The sequence below is a fragment of the Moschus berezovskii genome, chromosome 21, assembly GCF_049115385.1.
Source record: "Moschus berezovskii isolate FMDL1 chromosome 21, NW_MosBer_1.0, whole genome shotgun sequence".
Classification (NCBI taxonomy): domain Eukaryota; kingdom Metazoa; phylum Chordata; class Mammalia; order Artiodactyla; family Moschidae; genus Moschus; species Moschus berezovskii.
In genome coordinates, this window is record NC_142480.1 from 63,051,773 (window position 1) to 63,078,505 (window position 26,733).

Consider the following 26,733-nt stretch of genomic DNA (forward strand, 5'->3'; position numbering starts at 1 on the left):
TACACTGTTGGTGGGAATGCAAACCAGTACAGTTCTAATGAGGTGGATGAAACTGGAGCCTATTACACAGAGTGAAGTAAGCCAGAAAGAAAAACACCAATACAGTATACTAACGCATATATATGGAATTTAGAATGATGGTAACAATAACCCTGTATGCGAGACAGCAAAAGAGACACAGATGTATAGAACAGTCTTTCGGACTCTGTGGGAGAGGGCAAGGGTGGGATGTTTTGGGAGAATGGCATTGAAACATGTATATTATCATATGTGAAACGGATCACCAGTCCAGGCTCGATGCATGATACAGGATGCTCAGGGCTGGTGCACTGGGACGACCCAGAGGGATGGGATGGGGAGGGAGGTTTGGGGGGAGGTTCAGGATGGGGAACACATGTATACCTGTGGTGGATTTATGTCAATGTATGGCAAAACCAATACAATATTGTAAAGTAATTAGCCTCCAATTAAAATTAATAAATTAAGAAAGAAATAAAAACAAAAAAGAAATACATTGAAATTTTAAAAAAAAGTTATTCTGTGTGCCAAGGACTTGGGCTGTGAGTAAAATGATAGCTTCTTATTGCTGTGGGCTGTATCCTGTAGCTTTTATAGAGATATAAAACTGTACTTTTTATCACATAACAGGAGATTACTCCAGTTTTTGTGGTAGCTGTAGTCACTTTTCCTTTGTAGGAATAGGATGCCTTATGTAGGGTGAAAAAAAAGTTTATGCCAAGTATTGGTACAATTTTAGAAAGTAGTGTGTAGGTATTTCAAAGCCCATGCTGAAATCTTTTTGTTGTTGTTGCAAATGGTACATAAATGACACAGTTTTTAAACTACACTTATTTTTGCTATCGCTTCTCATTCCTGCTTTCTCTGTATCTGCTTTGAAGGTCAGGAAAAGAATTGCTGTTTACTGTTTTTCAAGAAAATATTTAAATCCACAAAGTGAAGCTATTCAAACTTAAACTCCAGTATGGACACCAGATGGAAAACAGTTAATAATTTCTTAATCTCAGACTTAGAGATGAATGTAAACTGTACTTTACTGAACCGTGGAATGTATTTAATCTGCAGCTTGAAGAAGTACTGCGTTGAGGTCATTGTTTAATGGGAATAATTTGCAAAGTTTGTAGCCTTAAATTCGTTTCAGCGCTAAAATGTTTTTTTCTGGTTCAGACCAGAAGTCAGAGTTTGGAGTCAGTCTTATGTTTGAGTAGAAGGTATCTTCTGCTTTCCAAGGAGGGACCCAAAATCATGTTCTGTAGGGATTGTTGGGCAGGTCTCCAATGAAAGGCATAATGAAAAAGGAGAAAAGAAAGGCTTGAAAACAAGGTTCAAAAACTAGTAGTGGGAAGAAATGAGAGAGAAGTATTTTATTAACTAAAGTTTATATAGACCCTATTTCGGGAGCAAAGTTGTAACTCTGGAATGTGTGTTTTTTCAAGAAAGTGGTTGTTCAATTCTTCTTTTGAGTTCCTTTCTTTGCAAATATTTATTTTAAAAAAATTTTCATCCTGATGTGACTTACTCATCTGACTTTTTCCACTATCTTCATGAATCCCCTCTGCTTTATTTTTTCATCATTTCAGACCTTTACCCTTGCCTTAAGGTTTTCTTAGTGCATAAACAGGATTACTTAATATGATTGAGTTGATAGGATTATTTAATATGGCTTCTCTAGTGTGGACAGACATTGACTTTTCCTGTGCTAATGTATGAAGAGGAAAGTTCACCTAGAGTAGGTGAGCTTTAAAGGGACAAGTGTGTATTTTTCTCAAAGTTTTTGGAATAGGGTTTGGGGTAGGCAATGATTAATATGAAAAAACTGAAACTCCGTTTTCCTCAACTATCAATTAGGAAAAAGAATTACTGCTCATTCTTAAAAAGATACAGATGTGGAACAAAAATAAGTAGTGTGAGGGCTAGATTCATGAGCAGAATCTCTGCCAGCAAAGTTTTTTAATTTGTTTTTTTAAATAGTGACAAGAATGTGAAGTACAAGCAAAGTCTGGAAGCTGTTGTCAGTTGACAAGAGTCAGTCATAGTTTTCAATCAAGTTCTTAAATTTGGGGAAAAAGAGAATAGGTCCTAGTCCCGCTGAGCAAGAGCTGAAGGTCAGATGCAGAGTGAAGACGTTTTGCTGCCTGTGCTGGCTCCCCTGGCTGGAAGAAGTGCTCCTGTATAATTCCCAAGCCTGTGCCGGACAGTCAGCCTCAAGACTCCTCTAGGATCTTCTCCGAAGGAATTCTTGGTATTTCTTGAAATGGCTGTCCTAAATCTGTAAGTCAGAACCACCCCACCACTTATCTGATCTTTTAACGAAAGTGGAGGACTATTTTGTTCATCATTTAGCTCCTTGTCAGTGTCTCCTGGTATCACACCTGGATGCTTGGGCATGTCTGTCCTCAGGTGCCCACTGCACCCATGCCACCTGCAAGGTAGTGTTACTGCCTGTGTTATGTAGGAGGGCCCTGTAGGGAAATGATCTGTTAAAGGAGGCGGCTTAAATAATATCATGGTGAAGGAGACAGGCACGCTTTTATTCATTTATTTCTGCTGCACTGCACGGCATGCGGGATCTTATGTTCCCTGACCAGGGATTGAATCCGCAACCCCTGAAGTGGAAGTGCAGAGTTTTAACCTCTGGATCTCCAGGGAGGTTCCAGGCATCCTTTTAAATTCCAGCTCTACCGTTTAATAGCTGTGTGATCTTGAGCTTAGAAAGGCTATTTAGCTTGTCTAAGTCTCAGTAATGGGGTAATGTTAATACCTACTTCATAGCACTATTGTGAGAATTAAGTAAGATCTATTTAAAACACTTGTATCACTCATAAATACTACATAAGCACCCAGTCAACATAAACTGCTTTTATTGTTTGACTAGACGGTAAGAATGGGTTGGCGCAGCATGTGTCTTCACTTTTGTATCCTAAGCATCTTGCACAGTGTCATGCCCATTGCTTGAAATAATTTCTTTACTACTTGACTGTGCAATGCAAATAGATATGCTGATGCTTGAATATTGAAACCAACTGCAGAGAAAGCCTTCAGTTATTCAGATTTATTGAAATCAATTTATTTTAACGTCGATGATCTACTTTGTGTAAAGTATTAAATCATAATTAAATCATAATTCACTGTGAAATATTATTTAGTAAAAGTTGAATAGATCAGAAAGAATATGATTATGTAAAAGATTGAATGGTTGTGTGTGTATGTCTATTTAGAGAAACTAGCACTTTAAATTATTAATGATTCTGAAAAAGTAATCAAAATTCTGTGTCCAATGAATCTTGTAGGGACTTAGTTTTAAAGACGATTTGGGAATACACTGTAAATTATTCTGAATTCGTTGTGAAGAAAACCGAGATTTTATAGTAATTAAAAATGTGATTGTGACTAATAATCTGATTTATTGCACCATGATAATTGGAATAACATTGATAGAGCTTTCCAAACGGCCTACTTTAGTCTTTTGCTTTCATGTTCTGGTTTCCATTGCCCTGTTATTTTGTTGAATAGACTGCATCATTCACCTTTTGATAAAATAAATGAGTTTCATGCTGGTCATTGTGCAGTAAACAGATCCTGTTTGGCCTGGCGCGTGCTGTCATTCTGTACTTGCTTTTGCAGTATGGTTAAAAGAGCAATAGCCTCTACACACAGAAGCTTTTTGTTCCTTCTTCAGCCATGTGGACTGCATATGCCAGGGCCTTGAAGTCAAAACAGAGAGAGAGAAAGAGAATTGGAGTTTATGCAGGACTGCTAGCTTTTGCTAATTTTTAAGTAACAATACTTTGATCTCTGAGTCTGAAAGAAAAAAAGGGAAGCATTTTAGACAGAGAACAGCACTTTAAAAAGCCAGATGAAAAAGTTCTTTGTTGCTTTAACATCTATGCAGATGGACAACTTCCTTTTATAAAGTTCATGTGCAGAGCAGTTTTTGCACAGGAACTTAAAAGTATTACTGTGATATCCAATATTATTTATTGAAAACTATTGGTCCATTGAAATTAATGGAAGAAACAAACAGCTTATTAGCTAGTAAATTAATGATCTCTTCCAAAGTTAATTATTGGGTGAAGATTTTCTTTTGTAAGAATAGAAGAAATAGCTCAAAGGTTTTTCTTGCAGAAAATACTTAACATTTCAACAGCATCATGATTAAAAATGTCATTCCATTGTGCTTGGGATTTTGCCAGCTGACGGGTTTGGCGAGAGCACACTCTCAAGAGGCTGTCACAGCCCTGCCTGTATAGCCTGTGACCTTGCTGAGTGTTTAGGTGTCTTTGCCTCGCCAGCAGGCTGTGCTGTGTCAGCTTAAAGCGAGTATTGCCTGGTTCTCTTTAGACTCCTACACTCTGTTCTGTGATCTTCACTTTATATTCAGGAAAGAGGTAAAAGACTAAGATGTTGAGTACCAGCTGTTATTCAAGGGACTAGATTGTTGACTCTTCATAACAAGCTCATGTCATAGGTATTATTATCTTCATTTCACAGAGGAGGTAACTGGCTTGGAGCATTTGATTTGAAAAGCCAGGTTTCAGAGTCCAAAGCCCACGACATCTTGTAATTTCAGTACTGCTTTTTCTTACTCTATTTGACATTGTGTTGTTTGCACAGTTTGAATGTCTGTATTAAATACTTATGTCTATGTGACATTATACTGGTTAAAGTATAATGTATATAAAGTATGCTGCTGCTGCTAAGTCACTTCAGTAATGTACAATTATAAAGTATAATGTATATTAAGTATAGAGTATAGGTTTGAACACAGTTGATTCATGTTTTCTTTTACCTTCAGTAGAAAACAATTCATCCTATTATGGGCATATATAAAAAATTATATTCCATACACAAATTGGTCTTGAGGTATAAACAGAAATCTTTGGAATATTGAAAATCTGAGATGAGGTCAAAACCAAACAGTATTTTAAAATCATCAACTCTTCATTTTTTTCCCCTGTAAAACTAGGATAGGAAAGAAAACTAAACTACAGAAAAACTAGCAAGTGCCAACTTTTATTTAACTTTGTATTATGATCTTTACATGTAGCCCCATTTAATTTGTTTCCTATGTCATGTCCCATTTTGTGTCCTTGGCTTAGGGAGATGAATCACTGTCTCTAGAGGCACTTGCCTCCAACTCTGTTCTGTGCAATTAAAGTATAGAAAAGAGTGCCTTTTGCTGCATGCCAAAGAGAATTCTCTTAATTGGCCTTGTACTGTAGGACATACTTCCAAATGTGTTACTAGTAATGAGAATAATAATAACTGCCATATACTGGAGAAGGGTGTATGCCAAGAATTCTGCTTGTTAATTTATAAACTTTGTTAGTAGTTTTCACTAAAAGTAAGGGGCAGCATTATTTTGGTCTTTATACAGATGAGGAAACTGAAGATACACATTTAGTACATTGAAGAACTAGGATTCAAATACAAATTCTCTGACTCCAAAATTGTATTCCTGCTCCATTAATTATTAGTAGTATTCTATGCTCCTTCAGTTCACTTCAGTCACTCAGTCGTGACCCTTTGCGATCCCATGAATCACAGCACGCCAGGCCTCCCTGTCCATCACCAACTCCCGGAGTTCACTCAAACTCATGTCCACAGAGTCGGTGATGCCATCCAGCCATCTCATTCTCTGTTGTCCCCTTCTCCTCCCGCCCCCAATCCTTCCCAGCATCAGAGTCTTTTCCAGTGAGTCAGTTCTTCGCATGAGGTGGCCAAAGTATTGGAGTTTCAGTTTTAGCATCAGTCCTTCCAATGAACACCCAGGATCGATCTCCTTTAGAATGGACTAGTTGGATTGCCTTGCAGTCCAAGGTACTCTCAAGAGTCTTCTCCAGCAGCACAGTTCAAAAGCATCAATTCTTCGGCAATCAGCTTTCTTCACAGTCCAGCTCTCACATCCATACGTGACCACTGGAAAAACCGCAGATGACACCACCCTTATGGCAGAAAGTGAAGAGGAACTCAAAAGCCTCTTGATGAAAGTGAAAGAAGAGAGTGAAAAGGTTGGCTTGAAGCTCAACATTCAGAAAACAAAGATCATGGCATCTGGTCCCCTCACTTCATGGGAAATAGATGGGGAAACAGTGGAAACAGTGTTAGACTTTAATTTTGGGGGCTCCAAAATCACTGCAGATGCTGATTGCAGCCATGAAATTAAAAGATGCTTACTCCTTGGAAGGAAAGTTATGACCAACCTAGATAGTATATTAAAAAGCAGAGACATTACTTTGCCAACAAAGGTCCGTCTATGCTCCTTAATGCTCCATAAACTAAAGAATCTTTACCTAACCTATGGGCTCTGACAAGCATTTTTCAGATCAGAGCTCATTTGTATTTTATCAAAGTCTGCAGATTTCTATATGTGATGAAAGGGTTTGTATACATATCAGAGAAGTAGTGAAAAAATACAGAAGAATTTTTAGTTAAATTTTGACGACTTTTTCATGGCAAGTAGATTCTAGTATTCTATGTATATTTTTTCCATCTGTGTTTTATAAATTTGTAGCCTTTTATACTAGTAGATATGTTTATACATGTTTACTAAAGTAGCAGTACATATTATTGTGGCAATTATTTATATATTCTTATGCTTAAACAACATACTGTATAGTCATTTAAATTTGACAGATTACTTTCATCTTCAATTTTAACAACTTGATAAAGTTGAGGGATTAGGCACTATTACGCCATTTTAATGTGTGTGCATGTCTGTAAAGCTTTTGATTTCTCCTTCAAATCTGAATGAGAGTCTTACTGGGTAGAGTATTCTTGGTTTTATGTTCTTCCTTTTATCAATTTAAATACTTTGTGCCATTCCCTTCTGACTTGTAGAGTTTCTGGTGAGAAATCAGCTGATAACCTTATGGGAGTTCCCTTTTATGTTATTTGTCATTTTGTACCTCATTGCTTTTAATATGTTATCTTCATCTTTAATTTTTCTCAGTTTGATTACTATGTGTCTTGGAGTGTTCCTTTTTGGGTTTATCCTGTCTGGGACTTTCTGTGCTTCCTAGACTTGGTTGACTTTTTCCTTTCCCGTGTTAGGGAAGTTTTCAGCTATTATCTCTTCAAATATTTTCTCAGGTCTTTTCTCTCTCTCTTCTCCTTCTGGGACCCCTATGATGCAAATGTTAGTGTGTTTAATGTTGTCCCAGTGATGTTTTAAGTTGTCTTCTTTTTTTTTTTTTTCTTTCATTCTTTATTTTAATATTCTGTTTAGTGGCAGTGATTTCCACTATTCTTTCTTCAGGTCACTTAACTGTTCTTCTTCCTCAGTTATTCTGCTTTTGATTCCTTCTAGTGTATTATTCATCTCTGTTTGTTTGTTCTTTAATTCTTCTAGGTCTTTCTTGAACATTTCCTGCATCTTCTCCATTTTTTTTCCGAGATCAAGAATTCACTATCATTATTCTGAATTCTTTTTTTGGAAGGCTGCCTCTCTCCACTTCATTTAGTTGTTTTTCTGGGGTTTTATCTTGTCCCTTCATCTAGGACATAATCCTCTGCCTTTTCATTTTGATTAACTTTCTGTTGATGTGGTTTTCATTCTGGTGGACTGGGGATTGTAATTCTTGCTTCTTATGTCTGCTGTCTTTTGGATGAAGCTAACAGGCTTGGGTAAGCCTCCAGTACTCTTGCCTGGAAAATTCCATGAACAGAGGAGCCTGGTAGGCTGCAGTCCATGGCATCGCTAGGAGTTGGACACGACTGAGCAACTTCACTTTTACTTTCATGCATTGGAGAAGGAAATGGCAACCCACTCCAGTGTTCTTGCCTGGAGAATCCCAGGGACGGGGGAGCCTGGTGGGCTGCCATCTATGGGGTCGCACAGAGTCGGACACTACTGAAGTGACTTAGCAGCAGCAGCAAGCCTCCTAAGGGGAGGGACTGGTAGTGGGAAAAACTGAATCTTTCTCTGGTGGGCAGTGTTACCACAAAACCAGCTTTACAACAAATGGTGAAGAAACTTCTTTAGGCAGGAAACAAAAGAGAAGGAAAAGTCCTACAAAAAAATCAGAAACAGTTAAGAAAAGTAATAGGATCATTGTTGTTTTTTGGTCACTGGGTCATGTCCAACTCTTGTGACCCCATAGACTAGCCTGCCAGGCTCTCTGTGGGATTTCCCAGGCAGGAATACTGGAGGGTTACCATATGTTAATAATTACCTTAATGTAAATAGATTAAATGCACCAACCAAAAGGCATAGAATGGCTGGGTAGATGAAAACATGTGCATGTATGCACTTCCATTTACCACATCCCTCTACTTAACCCCCTAAATTGTATGTAGTTATTTAATATTTTTGGTTTATCATGTTTCCATTATGGCTTACAGTTGTGATTATCTTTGATTTTTTTCTTTGACTATTGATTGCGAAAACTGATATATGTCTTTTACTGTTGTGATTGTATAACTTATTTATTAATGTATTTATTTAATTATTTATGTGATTTATTAAATTTATTTAAGACCATTGTATTATGATTAGTCAACAAATAATAATAGAATTTTATATCACTGAAACTACCATTTAATAGAAAAACTTGATATCACTTTTTAAAATCCAGATGCACATTAGAATTATTTTGGAATTTTTTTGAAAACCATTAAGTGCCCAGGTATTGTATTTTTCTCCAAAGCTCCAGATGTGATTCTAATGAGCAGCAATGTTTAAAAACAACTGAAATGTATGATGATCATTTGCTTTTATCTAGTTTGTTTTACTTTTTCTGTTTCATATTCAGTGCTCTCATTTCACTTTTTTATTATTTTCCAGTTTCTCTCTTTTTTTGTTCTTTTCCAAACCTTTATCAACTATAGGAGAAAAGATTTTGTGTGTGGTATGTGTGTGTGTATAGTATGTATAATATATTTTACAAAGCATGAGTTTTTGCTTAGCTAAAAAATTTGACATTTTAGCTCCACTTGTTTGACTAAGTTTGAATAGAATGCTTTAGTTCAGTTCAGTTCAGTTGCTCAGTCATATCCGACTCTTTGTGACCCCATGGACTGCAGCACACGAGGCCTCCATGTCCATCACCAAAATCCAGAGTTCACTCAAACTCATGTCCATCGAGTTAGCACTGCCATCCAAACATCTCATCCTCTGTCGTCCCCTTCTCCTCCCACCTTCAATCTTTCCTAGCATGAGGGTCTTTTCAAATGAGTCATCTCTTCAGATCAGGTGACAAAAGTATTGGAGTTTCAGCCTCAGCATTGGTCTTTCCAATGAACACTCAGGACTGATCTCCTTTAGGATGGACTGGTTGGATCTCCTTGCAGTCCAAGGGACTCTCAAGAGTCTTCTCCAACACCACAGTTCAAAAACATCAGTTCTTCGGTGCTCAGCTTTCTTGATAGTCCAACTCTCACATCCATACATGACTACTGGAAAAACCGTAGCCTTGACTAGATGGACCTTTGTTGACAAAGTAATGTTTCTGCTTTTTAATATGCTGTCTAGGTTGGTCATAACTTTCCTTCCAAGGAGTAAGCATCTTTTAATTTCATGACTGCAGTCACCATCTGCAGTGATTTTGGAGCAAAAAAAAATCAAGTTCCTCACTGTTTCCACTGTTTCCCCATCTATTTCCCATGAAGTGATGGGACCAGATGCCATGATCTTAGTTTTCTGAATGTTGAGCTTTAAGCCAACTTTTTAACTCTCCTCTTTCACTTTCATCAAGAGGCTTTTGAGTTCCTCTTCACTTTCTGCCATAAGGGTGGTGTCATCTGCATATTTGAGGTTATTGATATTTCTCCGGCATTCTTGATTCCAGCTTGTGCTTCATCCAGTCCAGCGTGTCTCATGATGTACTTTGCATATAAGTTAAATAAGCAGGGTGCCTTGAGGTACTCCTTTTCCTATTTGGAACCAATCTATTGTTCCATGTCCAGTTCTAACTGTTGCTTCCTGACCTACATACAGGTTTCTCAAGAGGCAGGTCAGGTGGTCTGGTATTCCCATCTCTTTCAGAATTTTCCACAGTTTATTGTGATCCACACAGCCAAAGGCTTTGGCATAATCAATAAAGTAGAAGTAGATGTTTTTCTGCAGCTCTCTTGCTTTTTCGATGATTCAGCAGATGTTTGCAATTTGGTTTCTAGTTCCTCTGCCTTTTCTAAAACCAGTTTGAAGTTCTGGAAGTTCACGGTTTATGTATTGTTGAAGTCTGGCTTGGAGAATTTTGAACATTGCTTTACTGGCATATGAGATATGTTCAATTGTATGGTAGTTCTAATTTATAGTCAAAACTTTGATGTAGTTCCATTTATTCTGGCATCCAGTCTACTAGACTTTTTATTGCTAAAGTCTAGAAAGCTTATTATTTTAGTGATTTAAAAAAAGTTGAATGAAGCTTGAAACTTCTGTTCCAATTCTGAGAATATAAAGAAATACTATGTTGTTTAGGAAAAAAACTCAAGAAATTAACATGTGATATAATATTATTAACTAAAGTACAGAGTTTGTTCAAATTCCACAAAATTTTATGCTAGTGTCCATTATTTGTTCTCCTACCTCTTTTAAGATTCCACATTGTGTTTAGTTGCCCTGAACAGCTTCAGCTGCATGCAACAAATTCTGATAAATTCTTTTTGTTTTTACTTTGTTACAAATATTTTCTAATTTTTCTTGTTATGACTTCTCAGATACACCCATCATTTAAAAGTGGATGTTTAATTTCCAAATACATGGGGTTTTTAAGGTATCCCAAAGATCATGGCATCTGGTCCCATCACTTCATGGGAAATAGATGGAAAAACAGTGGAAACAGTGTCAGACTTTATTTTTTTGGGCTCCAAAATCACTGCGGATGCTGATTGCAGCCATGAAATTAAAAGACGCTTACTCCTTGGAAGGAAAGTTATGACCAACCTAGATAGCACATTAAAAAGCAGAGACATTACTTTGCCAACCAAGGTCCGTCTAGTCAAGGTTATGGTTTTTCCCGTGGTCATGTATGGATGTGAGAGTTGGACTGTGAAGAAAGCTGATCGCCAAAGGATCGATGCTTTTCAACTGTGGTGTTGGAGAAGACTCTTGAGAGTCCCTTGTACCGCAAGGAGATCCTACCAGTCCATTCTAAGGGAGATCGTTCCTGGGTGTTCATTGGAAGGACTGATGCTAAAGCTGAAACTGCAATACTTTGGCCACCTCATGCGGCGAGTTGACTCACTGGAAAAGACTCTGATGCTGGAAAAGGTTGGGGGCGGGAGGAGAAGGGGACGACCGAGAATGAGATGGCTGGATGGCATCACCGAGTTGATGGACATGAATTTGAGTGAACTCCGGCAGTTGGTGATGGACAGGGAGGCCTAGCGTGCTGTGATGCATGGGGTCACGGAGAGTCGGACACGACTGAGCGACTGAACTGAACTGAACTGAACTGAACTGATATTAATTTCTCATTAAATGCTTTCTTGTCTGCGATCACCCTCTGTGTTTTTTCAGTCTTTTAAAGTTATTGAGGCTTTCAATGGCTAAGTCAAAGGCCTCTGTTGGTAAATGCACTTGAAAGTATGAGGGTTATTTTCAAATATCCTTTGGTATTGATTTCTAACATAATTCCACAGTGATAAGAGAACAGATTCTGTATGATTTCAATACCTTTAGACCATGAAATTTTTACACCTTATGTTATCCCTGAATATGTTCCACTGTCTTCTGGTTTATAGTATATGTAAAGTTGAATAGAATTTTCCTCTTCTATTATGCGGAAATTATATAAATCTTAATTATGCTCAATTGGTTCACTGTGCTTTTCAGGTCTACTTTATCCTTCTACTTTTCTGTCTATTCATTCTATTGATTTTTGAGAGTTTGATACTGAAACTACAACTAAATATCCTAATTTATCTACTTAAAAATTATTGTAATATATAGTGAACTATGTGTAACTTTGTTCTGTGTTTTCCAAGTCTCCTGGAAATGTATGACACTTTCGTAATCTAAAAAATACATGTTCAAACTAAGGCTCTGCTCATAAGTGAAAGAATAGACACATAAGATGTTGACAGTTCACAAAAAAAACATGCAAAAAATGACTTTCATGTTGAAAAATGTTCACACCAGTAATGAGAGAAATACAAATTGAGAATGACAAAATGTTTTAAATAAGACAGCATGTTTTAGAAGTTGATGAGACGGTGGGAAAGCCAGTGCTTTCATACATGATGAAGAGAATGCAAACTGGTGTAATTCCTCTGGAGGAAAGTACCAAGGAATCTATATATGTATTTACCTTTTGACCCAGCAAGTCCACTGCTTGGAATGTATACTGAAGGTACACTTCCAACAATAGAGTTGAATATGTATGCATGGGTTGGTATGTATACATATGTTTTGTAAATCTGCCTATTTATGGATCCTAGAATCAATAGCACTCTTATAGTAAGGGGCACATCTAGCACTCAGATATTGGTTTCTAGACACCATACCCCTTTAATTAAGGGAATTAAAGCTCCTTGGAGAAGTAATTGATTTCAGAACTAGAGCAGGGAAAGTACAGTTTGAACCTGGAATATCTTTTGCTCCTGGAAAGTATGGCAGTACTCAAAAAAGGATGAAAACTTGTTTAAAGGATGAAAAGACCAATTTTAAGTATTCCTAGTTGCCAAAACTGGAACATTTTACCCAACACAGTAAACAACAATGGTAGTAGGTTTTTAGTCCTTAAAATAAATGTCCTTGAATCCATACCAGTATAAAAATCAAATAAATAAATGGGGGAGGAGGGATCATTCTTCCTTACATAAGAATTCCAATTAATAAATGTAGACACCACATTTAGTTGAAAATCACCACTAAGTAAATACTACATGATAATTGCTACAAACAAGATCCATTAATGACTGGTAAAATTAATGCGCAAAATTTTGAGAAGGAACAGGATATTTAGTTTAGAGTTTTAGTAGTCTGAAGACGAAGACTTGACCTGGAGTTTGCGGAGCTGCTTCCAAGACAGTTTACTAACATGTATGTTAGCTGCAGGTCTCATTTCCTCTCCAATAAAGCTGCTTTAGGGCCTTCATGAAAAAGGAGTTGTCTTCCTACAGAAGTGATCCAAGAGAAACAGCAAAGAGAAAGCCACAATGCCTTTTGTGACTTACTTTGAAATCACAGAATCACAAAGCAGAAGTCTGTTCTGTTTGTTCAGTTCAGTTCAGTCCAGTTACTCAGTTGTGTCTAACTCTTTGAAACCACATGGACTGCAGCACATCAGGCCTCCCTGTCCGTCACCAAATCCTAGAGTTTACTCAACCTCATGTCCATTGATTGAGTCAGCATTGCCATCCAACCATCTCATCCTCTGTTGTCCCCTTCTCCTCTCGCCTTCAATCTTTGCCAGCATCGGGGTCTTTTCAGATACGTCAGTTCTTCACATCAGGTGCCCAGAGTATTCGAATTTCAGCTTCAGCATCAGTCTTTCCAAAGAATATTCATGACTGATTTCCTTTAGGATGGACTGGTTGGATCTTTCAGTCCAAGGGACTCTCGAGTCTCCTCTAACACCACAGTTCAAAAGCATCACTTCTTCGTTGCTCAGCTTTCATTATAGTCCACTCTCACATCCATACATGACTACTGGAAAAACGATAACTTTGACTAGACAAACCTTTGCTGTCAAAGCAGTTCCTCTATTTTTAATATGCTGTGCAGGTTAGTCATAACTTTTCTTCCAAAGAGCAAGTGTCTTTTAATTTCATGGCTGCAGTAACCATCTGCAGTGATTTTGGAGGCCCCCAAAATAAAGTCTGCCACTGTTTCTACTGTTTCCCCATCTATTTATCATGAAGTGATGGGACCAGATACCATGATCTTAATTTTCTGAATGCTGAGTTTTAAGCCAACTTTTTCACTCTCTTTCACTTTGATCAAGAGGCTCTTAAGTTCTTCGCTTTCTGCCATAAGAGTTGTGTCATCTGCATAGCTGAGGTTATTGATGTTTCTCCCGGCAACCTTGATTGCAGCTTGTGCTTCATCCAGCCCGGCATTTAGCATGATGTAGCAGAGAAGGCAATGGCAAGCCACTTCAGTACTCTTGCCTAGAAAATCCCATGGATGGAGGAGCCTGGTAGGCTGCAGTCCATGGGGTCGCAAAGAGACTGACATGACTGAGCGACTTCACTTTCACTTTTCACTTTCACACATTGGAGAAGGAACTGGCAATCCACTCCAGTGTTCTTGCCTGGAGAATCCCAGGGACGGCGGAGCCTGGTCGGCTGCTGTCTGTGGGGTCGCACAGAGTTGGACACGACTGAAGCGACTTAGAAGCAGCAGCAGCAGCAGATGCTTTCTAGAACTCTCTTGCTTTTTCGATGATCCAATGGATGTTGACAATTCGATCTCTGATTCCTCTACCTTTTCTAAATCCAGCTTGAACATCTCGAAGTTCATACTGTTGAAGCCTGAGTTGGAGAATTTTGAGCACTACTTTACTAGCGTGTGAGATGAGTGCAGTTGTGCAGCAGTAGTTTGAACATTGTTTGGCATTGTCTCTCTTTGGGATTAGAATGAAAACTGGCCTTTTCCAGTCCTGTGGCCGCTGCTGAGTTTTCCAAATTTGCTGGCATAAGGAGTGCAACACTTTCACAGCATCGTCTTTCAGGATTTGAAATTGCTCGACTGGAATTCCATCACCTCCACTAGCTTTGTTTGTAGTAATGCTTCCTAAGAACCACTGGACTTCGCAGTCCAGAATATCTGACTCTAGGTGAGTGATCACACCATTGTGATTATCTTGGTCATGAAGATCTTTTTTGTACAGTTCTGTGTATTCTTGCCACCTCTTCTTAACATCTTCTGCTTCTGTTAGGTCCATATCATTTCTGTGCTTTATTGAGCCCATCTTTGCATGAAATGTTCCCTTGGTATCTCTGATTTTCTTGAAGAGATCTCTAGTCTTTCCCATTCTATTGTTTTCCTCTATTTCTTTGCATAGATCGCTGAGGAAGGCTTTCTTATCTCTCCTTGCTCTTCTTTGGAACTCTGCATTCAAATGGGTTTATCTTTCCTTTTCTTCTTTGCTTTTCGTGTGTTTTCTTTTCATAGCTATTTGTAAGGCTTCCTCAGACAACCATTTGCCTTTTTGCACTTCTTTTTCTTAAGGGTGGTCTTGATCCCTGCCTCCTGTACAATGTCACGAACATCTATCCATAGTTCTTCAGGCACTCTGTCAAATCTAATCCCTTGAATCTATTTCTCACTTCCACTGTATAACCATAAAGAATTTGATTTAGGTCATACCTGACCTAAATCTAGTGGTTTTCCCTACTTTCTTCAATTTAAGTCTGAATTTGGCAATAAGGACTTCATGATCTGAGCCACAGTCAGCTCCCGGTCTTGTTTTTGCTAACTGTATAGAGCTTCTCCATCTTTGACTGCAAATAATATAATATCTGATTTTGGTATTGACCATCTGGTGATGTCCCTGTGTAGATGCTTCTCTTGTGTTGTTGGAAGAGGGTGTTTGCTATGGCCAGTGTGTATTCTTGGCAAAACTCTGTTAGCCTTTACCCTGCTTCATTCTGTACTCCAAGACCAAATTTGCCTGTTACTCCAGGTGTTTCTTGACTTCCTATTTTTGTATTCCAGTATTCTGTTTGTTAGATATCTTAAAACCACCACTGGGAAAGGGCATCTCTAGACTTCTTATTCTTTTTTCTCTCTTAAGAGTTCCCACTTCCCCTTTGTTGTCTATTTCCAGTGCTTCCAGTTTTGGTTCCTCTTTTTGTAACTCCACAGGGCTAATCCTGGGCAAGATTACTGTGATAAGATTTGTAGTGGAAAAGAGAAGGTTCCCTTCAGTTCAGTCTCTCAGTTGTGTCCGATTCTTTGTGACCTCATGAACTGCAGCACGCCAGGCCTCCCTGTCCATGACCAACTTCCGGAGTTCACTCAAGCTCATGTCCATCGAGTCGGTGATGCCATCCAACCATCTCATCCTCTGTTGTCCCCTTTTCCTCCTGCGCCCAATCCCTGCCAGCAGCAGAGTCTTTTCCAGTAAGTCATCTCTTCACATGAGATGGCCAAAGTATTGGAGTTTCAGCTTTAGCATCAGTCCTTCCAATGAACACCAAGAACAGATCTCCTTTAGAATGGACTGGTTGGATCTCCTTGCAGTCCAAGGGACTCTCCAGAGTCTTCTCCAACACCACAGTTTAAAACCATCAATTCTTCAGTGCTCAGCTTTCTTTACAGTCCAACTCTCACATCCATACATGACCACAGGAAAAACCATAGCCTTGACTACGACCTTTGTTGGCAAAGGAATGTCTCTGATTTTTAATATGCTATCTAGGTTGGTCATAACTTTCCTTCCAAGGAGTAAGCGTCTTTTAATTTCATGGCTGCAATCACCATCTTCAGTGATTTTGGAGCCCCAAAAAATAAAGTCTAACACTGTTTCCACTGTTTCCCCATCTATTTCCCATGAAGTGATGGGACCAGATGCCACAATCTTAGTTTTCTGAATGGTGAGCTTCAAGCCAACCTTTTCACTCTCCTCTTTCACTTTCATCAAGAGGCTTTTGAGTTCCTCTTCACTTTCTGCCATAAGGGTGGTGTCATCTGCATATCTGAGGTTATTGATACTTCTCCCGGCAATCTTGATTCCGGCTTGTGCTTCTTCCAGCCCAGCGTTCCTCATGATGTATTCTGCATATAAGTTAAATAAGCAAGGTGACAATATACAACCTTGATGTATTCCTTTTCCTATTTGGAACCTGTCTGTTGTTCCATGTCCAGTTCTAACTGTTGCTTCCTGACCTGCATACTGGTTTCTCAAGAGGCAGGTCAGGTGGTCTGGTATTCCCATCTCTTTCAGAATTTTCCACAATTTATTGTGATCCACACAGTCAAAAGCTTTGGCATAGTCAATGAAGCAGAAATAGATGTTTTTCTGGAACTCTCTTGTTTTCCCCATGATCCAGCGGATGTTGGCAATTTGATCTCTGGTGCCTCTGCCTTTTCTAAAACCTGCTTGAACATCTGGGAGCTCACAGTTCACGTATTGCTGAAGCCTGGCTTGGAGAATTTTGAGCATGACTTTACTAGCATGTGAGATGAGTGCAATTGTGTGGTAGTTTGAGCATTCTTTGGCATTGCCTTTCTCTGGGATTGGAATAAAGACTGACCTTTTCCAATCCTGTGGCCACTGCTGAGTTTTCCAAATTTGCTGGCATATTGAGTGCAGCACTTTCACAGCATCATCTTTCAGGATTTGAAATAGCTCAATTGGAATTCCATCACCTTCACTAGCTTTGTTCGTACCAGTACTCATTTTGCAGTTCCGATACTCAAAGTTCAGGTGGGTTGAGTAATTTTTCAACAGTCATGTTTTCTTTCTTTTTTTTATTATTATTTTTTTTTATTGGAGGCTAATTATTTTACAATATTATATTGGTTGGTTTTGCCATACATTGACATGAATCTGCCCCGGGTGTACATGAGTTCCCCTTCCTGAACCCCCCTCCCACCTCCCTCCTCCCCTTATCCTCCCTCTGGGTCATCCCCATGCACCATCCCCAAGCATCCTGTATCATGCATCGAGCCTGGACTGGTGATCCGTTTCACATATGATAATATACATGTTTCAATGCCATTCTCCCAGATCATCCCACCCTCGCCCTCTCCCACAGAGTCCCAAAGACTATTCTATACACCTGTGACTCTTTTGCTGTCTCGTATACAGGGTTATCATTTCCATCTTTCTAAATTCCATATATATGCGTTAGTATACTGTATTGGTGTTTTTCTTTCTGGCTTACTTCACCCTGTATAATAGGCTCCAGTTTCATCCACCTCATTAGAACTGATTCAAATGCATTCTTTTTAATGGCTGAGTAATACTCCATTGTGTATATGTACCAAAGCTTTCCTATCCATTCGTCTGCAGATAGACGTCTAGGTTGCTTCCATGCTGTGTTTTCTGATGTAGAATCTCATATTGCAGCTGACTTAATTTCACACCCTAGGTAAATCTGCAATATTTTTTTTCCAGAGTAGAAATTTTGAATTATTCTAACATTATTTATTAAATTTCATATTTCACTTATATTGGTATATGTTTATAAGAATTACAGCACTCTTTTTTCTAACCCAGATTTAGGTCGATCTCGAGAACTTCAATACGTGTATGTGGATAACAACATTCATCTGAAAGGCTTGCCATCCTTTCTGTACAACAAAGTCATCGGGTGCAGTGGGTAAGGTTGATTTCACATTTTATACTAATACTCAGCTCTTTTGCTAGCTTTATTTCTGCTTCAGTACTTAGCCCTGATAAAACTGAGAAATAGATGTATAACTTTTGATAATCAATTTTGTTTTGAGACTTAACATGCTAAACTGAATACCCTTAGAAACCAAAAATATTGAACAAGCAATTAGGGTATTTTATTTTGAGTTTAGTTAGTAAGTTATCAATTTGGTCAGTTTTTGTTGCTCTCCAGGTAAAAGAAAAATTAATCCATGCATATCATTATAAACTCAGTAGTATCAGTCACAAATACTGGAGGAATCAACGTTAATGTAAAAGTTTTTCTTTTCCTTCCATTGCAGTGACAATTTTACTACGCTATCAACCCTAGTGTCTGGGACTTTACCAATTGAAAATATTTACAGCTTGACATTTGAAATGGTCCCTCAATACAAATCATGATTCCAACAACCAAAGCAGATGTTTCAGTTAATAGGAAATGAAGAACTTTTATTTTCAGGACAGCATTAATCTTTCCTTCTCAGTTAGGCTTTTAGAAAGATGTCCGCTTCTCCTTCTATAGCAGTGAGACAGAACCACCCTGAAGTGGTTCCCAGAGTGGCATGGGCTTAATACAGGACAGCTCAGCTGCCAGAGCCAGCTTTTGACTGGCCTCACTTTCCTCATTTAAGCAGCCACAGAATACTTGGAACACCTTGGAGGCTACTTAGCCAGCATGTTGACTCTCTCCTTATAACTTCAAACATCCTGAATAATCTGACTCATACTCTATGTATTTCTAGCAAGAAAAGGGATGACAATAAGCCTGTACATAGAGGCAGCCATTCCCCTGCTGGCCTGGCTCCAGGGGATGGGCCCAGAGCAGTGATTGCTCCAGAGAGGGTAATCCTAGAAGTAGTGACCTTCCCCTAGGAAAAATTATGCACTTGTTATCTTGGAAGAACCCTTGATGAATTCAATGCCTGTGTAGGCTGATGAAATATAAGCCCAGAGAATATATTCTAGAACTTTCTGTGAGGAACAGATAGTAGAATATGTGGTAGAGTTTTTAGCTCAGTGATTTTTCTGCAGCTGATCATATGACAACTGTGATACTACTCACTCATTAATCCTAAAAGTTCTTAAAATATCTATAATATAGCTTAATTTTTCCAAGTGGTGAGCAAAATACCCTCAGTCACCAAGATGCATGTAATGATGCAAGCAGGCTCCAAGGCTTAAGACAGTTTTTTCTGCACCAAAGCCTTCAGAGACTGCACTGTAATATGATCTAAAATTTCTACCACAGTTAAGGAATAGCTCTTACCTGAGCTTTTTGGTGTTTAGATATAGCTGTTACTGACTGCCACAAGGTTCTGTTTGTACCAAGTTTAGAGATACATATTTCCTTGTATTTGTTTTTAATTTTTGGCCACACCATACGGCTTGCAGGATCTTAGTTCTCTGACCAGGGATTGAACCTGGGCCCATGGCAGAGAAACCACTGAGTCCTAACCATGGGACCACAAGGGAATTCCACCCCCACCCCCTGAACTTTTAAAAATATATTTTCATTGTTGCTTGGCATCTGGTAGCACAGTTAGTGAATTTTATGAGAGCCTCACATCTTTGAGAAAATAAAGAGTAAGGCAAAATATGCCAATTATTAGCAGATAGTCTACACTTTTTATTATTATTAGCATATTCCTTTGGTACTAATAATAAGAAGATAAAATTATTAAAAGGAAAGTTATTAAGCAATCTGTTTTCTAATATTAGTGGTTTTTTTGGAATGTTGGGTGTCCCATGTGCCAATGAAATGTGATCCAAAAGGTATTTTTAATCTATCGGTTTAACTCAAAATGCATTTTGTATAGAAGTAGTATTGGTGGTTATACTCCTAGCCAGCTCATTAAATGATCATTTAATCCATTTTGCACCCCGAAAGTTATACTTACTTATAAAATATTTCTGTGCAAAATGTATTCAAAATTCTAATGTTCAGTCGATTATTGTGTCTGACTCTTTGTGACCCCAGGGACTATACCACACCAGACTTCCCTGTCCTTCACCATCTCTGGAGCTTGCTCAAACTCATGCCCATTGAGTCAGTGAGGGCATCCAACCATCTTGTCCTCCGTCATCCCCTTCTCCTCCTGCCTTCAGTCTTTCCCAGCATAAGGGTGTTTTCTAATAAGTCGGCTCTTCGCATCAGGTGCCAAAGTATTGGAGCTTCAGTTTCCGCATCGCTTCTTCTAATGAATAATCAGGTTTGATCTCCTTTAGAATGGACTGGTTGGATCTCCTTGCAGTCCAAGGGACTGTCAAGAGTCTTCTCAAACACGCAGTTCAAATGTATCAATTCTGCGGCACTCAGCTTTCTTTATGTTTCAACTCTCACATCCATACATGACTACTGGAAAAACCAAAGCTTTGATTAGACGGACCTTTGTTGGCAAAGTAATGTCTCTGCTTTTTAATACGCTGTCTGAGTTTGTCATAGCTTTTCTTCCAAGGAACAAGCATTTTAATTTCATGGCTGTAGTCACCATTGGCAGTGATTTTGGAGCCCAAGAAAATAAAGTCTGTCACTGTTTCCACTGTTTGCCCATCTATTTGCAATGAAGTGATGGGACCAGATGCCACGGTCTTTGTTTTTTGAATGTTGAGTTTTAAGTCAGCTTTTTCACTGTCACCTTCATCAAAAGGCTCTTTAGTTCCTCTTCTCTTTCTACCATAGGAATGGTGTTATCTGCATATCTGAGGTTATTGATATTTCTCCCGGGAATATTGATTCCAGCATGTGCATCACCCAGCCCAGCATTTCTCATGGTGTAGTCTGCAAAGTTAAATAAGCAGGGTGATAATATACAGCCTTGACGTACTCCTTTCCCGATTTGGAACCAGTCTGTTGTTCCATGTCCCGTTCTAACTGTTGTTTCTTGACCTGCATACAGGTTTCACAAGAGGCGGCTTTGTAAAGTGGTCTGGTATTCCCATCACTTGAAGAATTTTCCACAGTTTATTGTGATCAAAGTCAAAGGCTTTACCGTAGTCAGTGAAGCAGAAGTAGATGCTTTTGTGGAGTTCTCCTGCTTTTTCTATGATCCAGCAGATGTTGGTGATTTGATCTCTGTCTGGTTCCTCTGCCTTTTCTAAACCCAGCTTGATCATCTGGCAGTTCTCAGTTCACGTACTGTTGAAGCCTGGCTTGGAGAATTTTGAGCATTACTTTGCTAGCGTGTGAGATGAGTGCAGTTGTGCAGTAGTTTTAAAATTCTTTGACATTATCCTTCTTCGGGATTGGAATGAAAACTGACCTTTTCCAGTCCTGTGGCCACTGCTGAGCTTTCCAAATTTGCTGGCGTATTGAGTATAGCACTTTCACAGCATCATATTTTAGGATGTGAAATCGCTCAGCTGGAATTCCATCACCTCCACTAGTTTTGTTCACAGTGATGCTTCCTAAGGCCCACTTGACTTTGCACTCCAAGATGTCTGGCTCTAGGTGAGTGATCACACCATTGTGGGTATCTGGGTCATTAAAATCTTTTTTGTATAGTTTTTCTGTGTATTATTGCCACCTCTTTTTAATCTCTTCTTCTTATATTAGGTCCATACCATTTCTGTCCTTTATTATGCCCATCTTTGCATGAAATGTTCCCTTGGTATCTCTAATTTTCTTAAAGAGATCTCTAGTCTTTCCCATTCTGTGGTTTTTCTCTATTTCTTTGCATTGTTTACTGAGGAAGGCTTTCTTATCTCTCCTAGCTCTTCTTTGGAAGTACATTCAGATGGATACATACTTTCTTTTCTCCCTTGCCTTTCACTTCTCTTCTTTTCTCAGCTATTTGTAAGGCCTCCTCAGAAAACCATTTTGCCTTTTGCATTTCTTTTTCTTGGGGATGAAACCAAGATGCCTCCTGTACAGGGTTATGAACTTCCATCCATAGTTCTTCAGGTACTCTGTCAGATCTAATCCCTGTTTCTCACTTCCACTGTATAATCATAAGTGATTTGATTTAGGTCATACCTGAATGGCCTAATAGTTTTCCATATTTTCTTCAATTTAAGTCTGAATTTTTCAATAAGGAGTTCGTGATCTGAGCCACAGTCAGCTCCTGGTCTTGTTTTTGCTGACTGTATAGAGCTTCTCTATCTTTAGCTACAAAGAATATAATCAATCTGATTTCTGTATTGACCAATACTGGTATTTCGGTATCTGCTGATGTCCATGTGTAGAATAATCTCTTGTGTGTTGAAAGAGGGTATTTGCTATGACCAGTGCATTCTCTCAGCAAAATTCAATTAGCCTTTGCCCTGCTTCGTTTTGTACTCCAAGGCCAAATTTGCCCGTTACTCCAGGTATCTCTTGACTTCCTACTTTTGCATTCCTGTCCCCTGTGATGAAAAGGACATCTTTTTGGGGTGTTAGTTCTAGAAGGTCTTGTATGTCTTCATAGAACAGTACAATTTCAACTGCTTTGGCATTCACGGTTGGGGCATAGACTTGGATTGCCGTGACACTGAATGGTTTACCTTGGAAATAGAGATCATTCTGTCATTTTTGAGATTGCACCCAAGTACATCCAAGCATTTTGGACTCTTGTTGACTGTGAGGGCTATTCCATTTATTCTAAGGAATTCTTACCCACAATAGTAGATATAATGGTCATTTAAATTAAATTCACACATTCTGGTCCTTTTTAGCTCACTGATTACTAAAATACCAAAGTTCACTCTTGCCATCTCCTGTTTGACTACTTCCAATTTGCCCTGATTCATGGGACCTAACCAGGTTCCTATGCAGTATTGTTCTTTACAGCATCAGATTGTACTTTCACTACCAGACATATGCACAACTGGGTGTTGTTTATGCTTTGGCTCAGCCTCTTCATTCCTTCTGGAATTATTTCTCTGCTCTTCTCCAGTAGCATATTGGGCACCTATCAACCTGGTGAGTTCATCTTTCAATGTCATATCTTTTTGGCTTTTCATACTGTTCATGAAGCTCTCAAGGCAAGAGTGCTGAAGTGGTTTGCCATTCCCTTCTCCAGTGGACCACATTTTGTCAGAACTCTCCACCATGATCCATCCATCTTGGGTGGCCCTACATGGCATGGCTGATAGTTTCTTTGAGTTAGACAAGGCTGTGGTCCATGTGATCAGTTTGGTTAGTTTTCTGTGATTGTGGTTTTCATTCTGTCTGCTCTCTGATGGATGAGGATAAGAGGCTTGTAGAAGCTTCTTGATGGGAGGGACTTGCTGTGGGGAAAACTGAGTGTTGCTCTGGTGGGCAGGGCCATGCTCAGTAAATCTTTAACCCAATTTTCTGATGATGGTTGGGGCTGTGTTCCCTCCCTGTAGTTTGGCCTGAGGCGAAACTATGGTAGGGGTAATGGTGGTAATGGCAACCTCCTCCAAAAGGACTTACGTCAGCATGCTGCAGCTCCCAGGACTGTTGTGGTCAGTGCCCCTGACCCTGCCAGAGGCCATTGTCAACTCACAGCTCTGCCAGAGACCCTGGACACTCAGAGGCAAGTCTGGCTCAGTCTCTTTTGGGGTCACTGCTCCTTTCTCCTGGGTCCTGGTGCAGAGAAAGTTTTGTTGTGCCCTCTAAGAGTCTGTTTCCCCAGTCCTGTAGAAGTTCTGTAATCAGATTCTACTGGTCTTCAAAGTCAAATTCCCTGGGGGTCCTCAGTCCCTTTGCTGGATCCCCAGGTTTGGCAATCTGTTATGGACCCTAGAACTTTTGCAACAGTAGAAGAACTTCTTTGATATAGTTCTCCAATTTGTGAGTCACTTGCTCGGCAGTTCGATAGTGGAGCTATTGGTGACCTCCTCCAAGAGGAATGATGCCGCATGCTGCACCTCCCATGTCTGCTGCAGCCAGAGCCCCTGTCCCCACGGTAGGTCACTGCTGACCCGTGCTGCCTTAGGAGACGCTGAAACACTCAAAGGCAGGTTGGCTCAGTCTCTTGTGGAGGTCACTGCTGTATTCCTTGGGTCCTGGTGGGCACAAGGTTTTGTTGGTGCCCTCCAAGCATCTCTGGCAGGTCTAGGATTTGATTTTAATGCAGTTGTGCCCCTCCTACCATCTTGCTGGGGCTTCTCCTTTGCCTTTGGATGCAGGGTATCTTTTTATGGTGGGATCCAACATCGTCCTGTCAACGGTTGTTCAGCAGCCATTGAATTCTAATACATCGTAATTGTTAAAGTCTTAACAACAGAATTAAGGGGCTCCCTTGTTTTGTCTCTTTTTTCTGTGTATATATACAAAGGCAATCTCCCATTCCAAGTCAGAGGAAGGATGGTTTGGGAAAAGGAGGGCAGGGTGAACAACAAGGTTCTAAGGTAAATCTGTGTAAAGAACGTTAGGATGTCAGAGGCCTAGAGAGTATACCTCTTGGTTCTGAACGAGGATCGGGTCCAGTTGTTTATTCAGTGCATATTTTTGAGCAACCCCTCTGTTTGGTTATTCTCTAGACAATGGCCATATGGTGTAGGAGCCAAACAGTTCCGTCCCTCCTGCCTTCATGGACCTCATAATCTAACTGGGGATCCAAATGAACAGTCAGTAATTAAACACACCTGGTGCTGATTCTTTCCAAGGAGATGATATTTAAGCTGAAAATAGAAGAAGCTCACACTTTATTCTCCACCACCATCACATGCTCCTTCTAGCCCAGGGATAGAAAGAAGAAAACCAGCTCCTGCTGTACTATGCTTTCTCTGAAACAATCATAGTACCCTTTTCTGATTAACAGTCAAAGAGAACTGGAGCACAATGAGTACAGCTTTAGGGATCTGTGGCATGATATAAAAAAGTCAGATAGATAGATAGATATATGTGTAAAGTTCACATCACAGAAGGAAAATATAGAACCAGGTGTAAAACATATAAAAAGGTATAAAAAATGGCAGTCAACAAATATTGCACAGTTTCAATAATTCTCAGAAGTCTCATTATATTTGATATTCATAGAAATGTGAATAAAGGTAGCTCCTCCTTATTTCATGTTCGTTTATTTGTCAAATACTTATTGAACATTAAGTAGCAAGTCAGCACTGTGCTAATAATTGTAGAAAAGATCATTTAGATATTTATCCTAATATACAAAAATAACTAATGCAAAAAATAAATACCCTAAGAGAAAAGTAGAATAGTGAAAATTTGTAGCATAGTGCCTGTTTATGACCTAGTTTTGGAGTCACACACTGCCCTTTCTGTTATATCCTATTGATTACACTGCTTAACCCTTTTTCTTGTGGAGGAGACTTTCAGGAGGGGAGGAGCATGGGAGCCATCCTGGATTGCACTCATGCTCTTTGCTAGTCTCCTAGAAAAATGTGGTTTTTATTTTGTCTGGATTTGTCTTACTGTTATTACAGAAATAAATGTCTTCATTTCTTTTTTGTTTTACCTCAAAGGAAAAGTCCCTCCCATGCTAGAATTTTATGAAGTGGAATTGGCACATTTGCCTACTGAGAAGGCCTGTTCCAGACCTATATCAAACGTGGCCTGTATCAGGTTTATTTTCTCAGTTGTCTGATTATATGAGTCAAAGAAAACCAAGTTACTGCTGTGCTTTTTCTTACATAAATAAGCAATTATAGCTGAGTTTGGGTACAAGTTGGATAAATACTTAGGTTACATGGTTTGTTAATATAACTGCTGAAGATATAACAGAGTTGTCTATATGAGAAATGTATTCCAAATTCTGAGTTAAATCAACATACTAGAAAATATCCTTTGGATTACAGTGCATTTTTGTGTAGGAGCTGCCTACATACCCCAAACAAGCAATATTAGATACTTGAATCACACCTACATGGGACAGGCACAGAGCAGCCTAACTACAGATTAAAAAAAAATAACAAAACTGAGGTGTGATTTGAGCTATCACTCAAGAGACAGAGTTTGTACTTTGATTCCAATGCAATTATTAATTGCTTATTTTAAAAATACTAACATTCTTCTAAGATTTAGAAGAATTTAACAAAATTCAGAGTATCCATAATATAACTCTCAAGATGTCCAGGGTACAATCTAAAATTGCATAACATTTGAAGAATAAAGAAAATATGACCTAGTGTCAAGGAAAGTAAAAACTTTACTTGATGAGCTTAACACAGAATGGTATAAGAGGAAAAGTCAGTGAACTTGGAAGGTAGATCAGTAGAAAAGATTCAATCTGAAGAACACGAAAAAAGATTGAAAACAAGAGTGAACATCAGCATCATCAGGAACCTGCCAGACAATATAAAATAACCTGAGAGAAAATGGGGCAGAAATAACAACAAACTTGTTTGAACAAATATTGTCCCAAAACTTGCCAAATATGATGAAACATATAAATTTACATTTTTAAGAAACTAAGTGAACTCTAAGCAATATAGATTACAAAGAAAACCATACTCAGGCAAAGCTGCTAAAAACCAAACGTAAAAAGAAAATCTTGAAACCAACCAGAGAAAAATGACAAACTACAGACAAAGAAATAAT

At 38.9% G+C, this 26,733-nt stretch overlaps 1 protein-coding gene across 6 annotated transcripts in view; it reads left to right on the forward strand.

Moving 5' to 3' along the window:
* LRRC28 (leucine rich repeat containing 28) overlaps window positions 1-26,733 on the forward strand; it is a 211,562-nt gene that overhangs the window by 131,490 nt on the left and 53,339 nt on the right. For all 6 annotated transcript variants that reach the window (XR_016035672.1, XR_016035673.1, XR_016035675.1 and 3 more), the window contains one exon: window positions 18,132-18,234. Coding sequence is in view for 2 of the 6 variants with exons in the window: in XM_055417715.2 (XP_055273690.1) it covers window positions 18,132-18,234 (103 nt within the window). In the remaining 4 variants the exon portion in view is untranslated. The remainder of the gene's footprint in view (window positions 1-18,131; window positions 18,235-26,733) is intronic.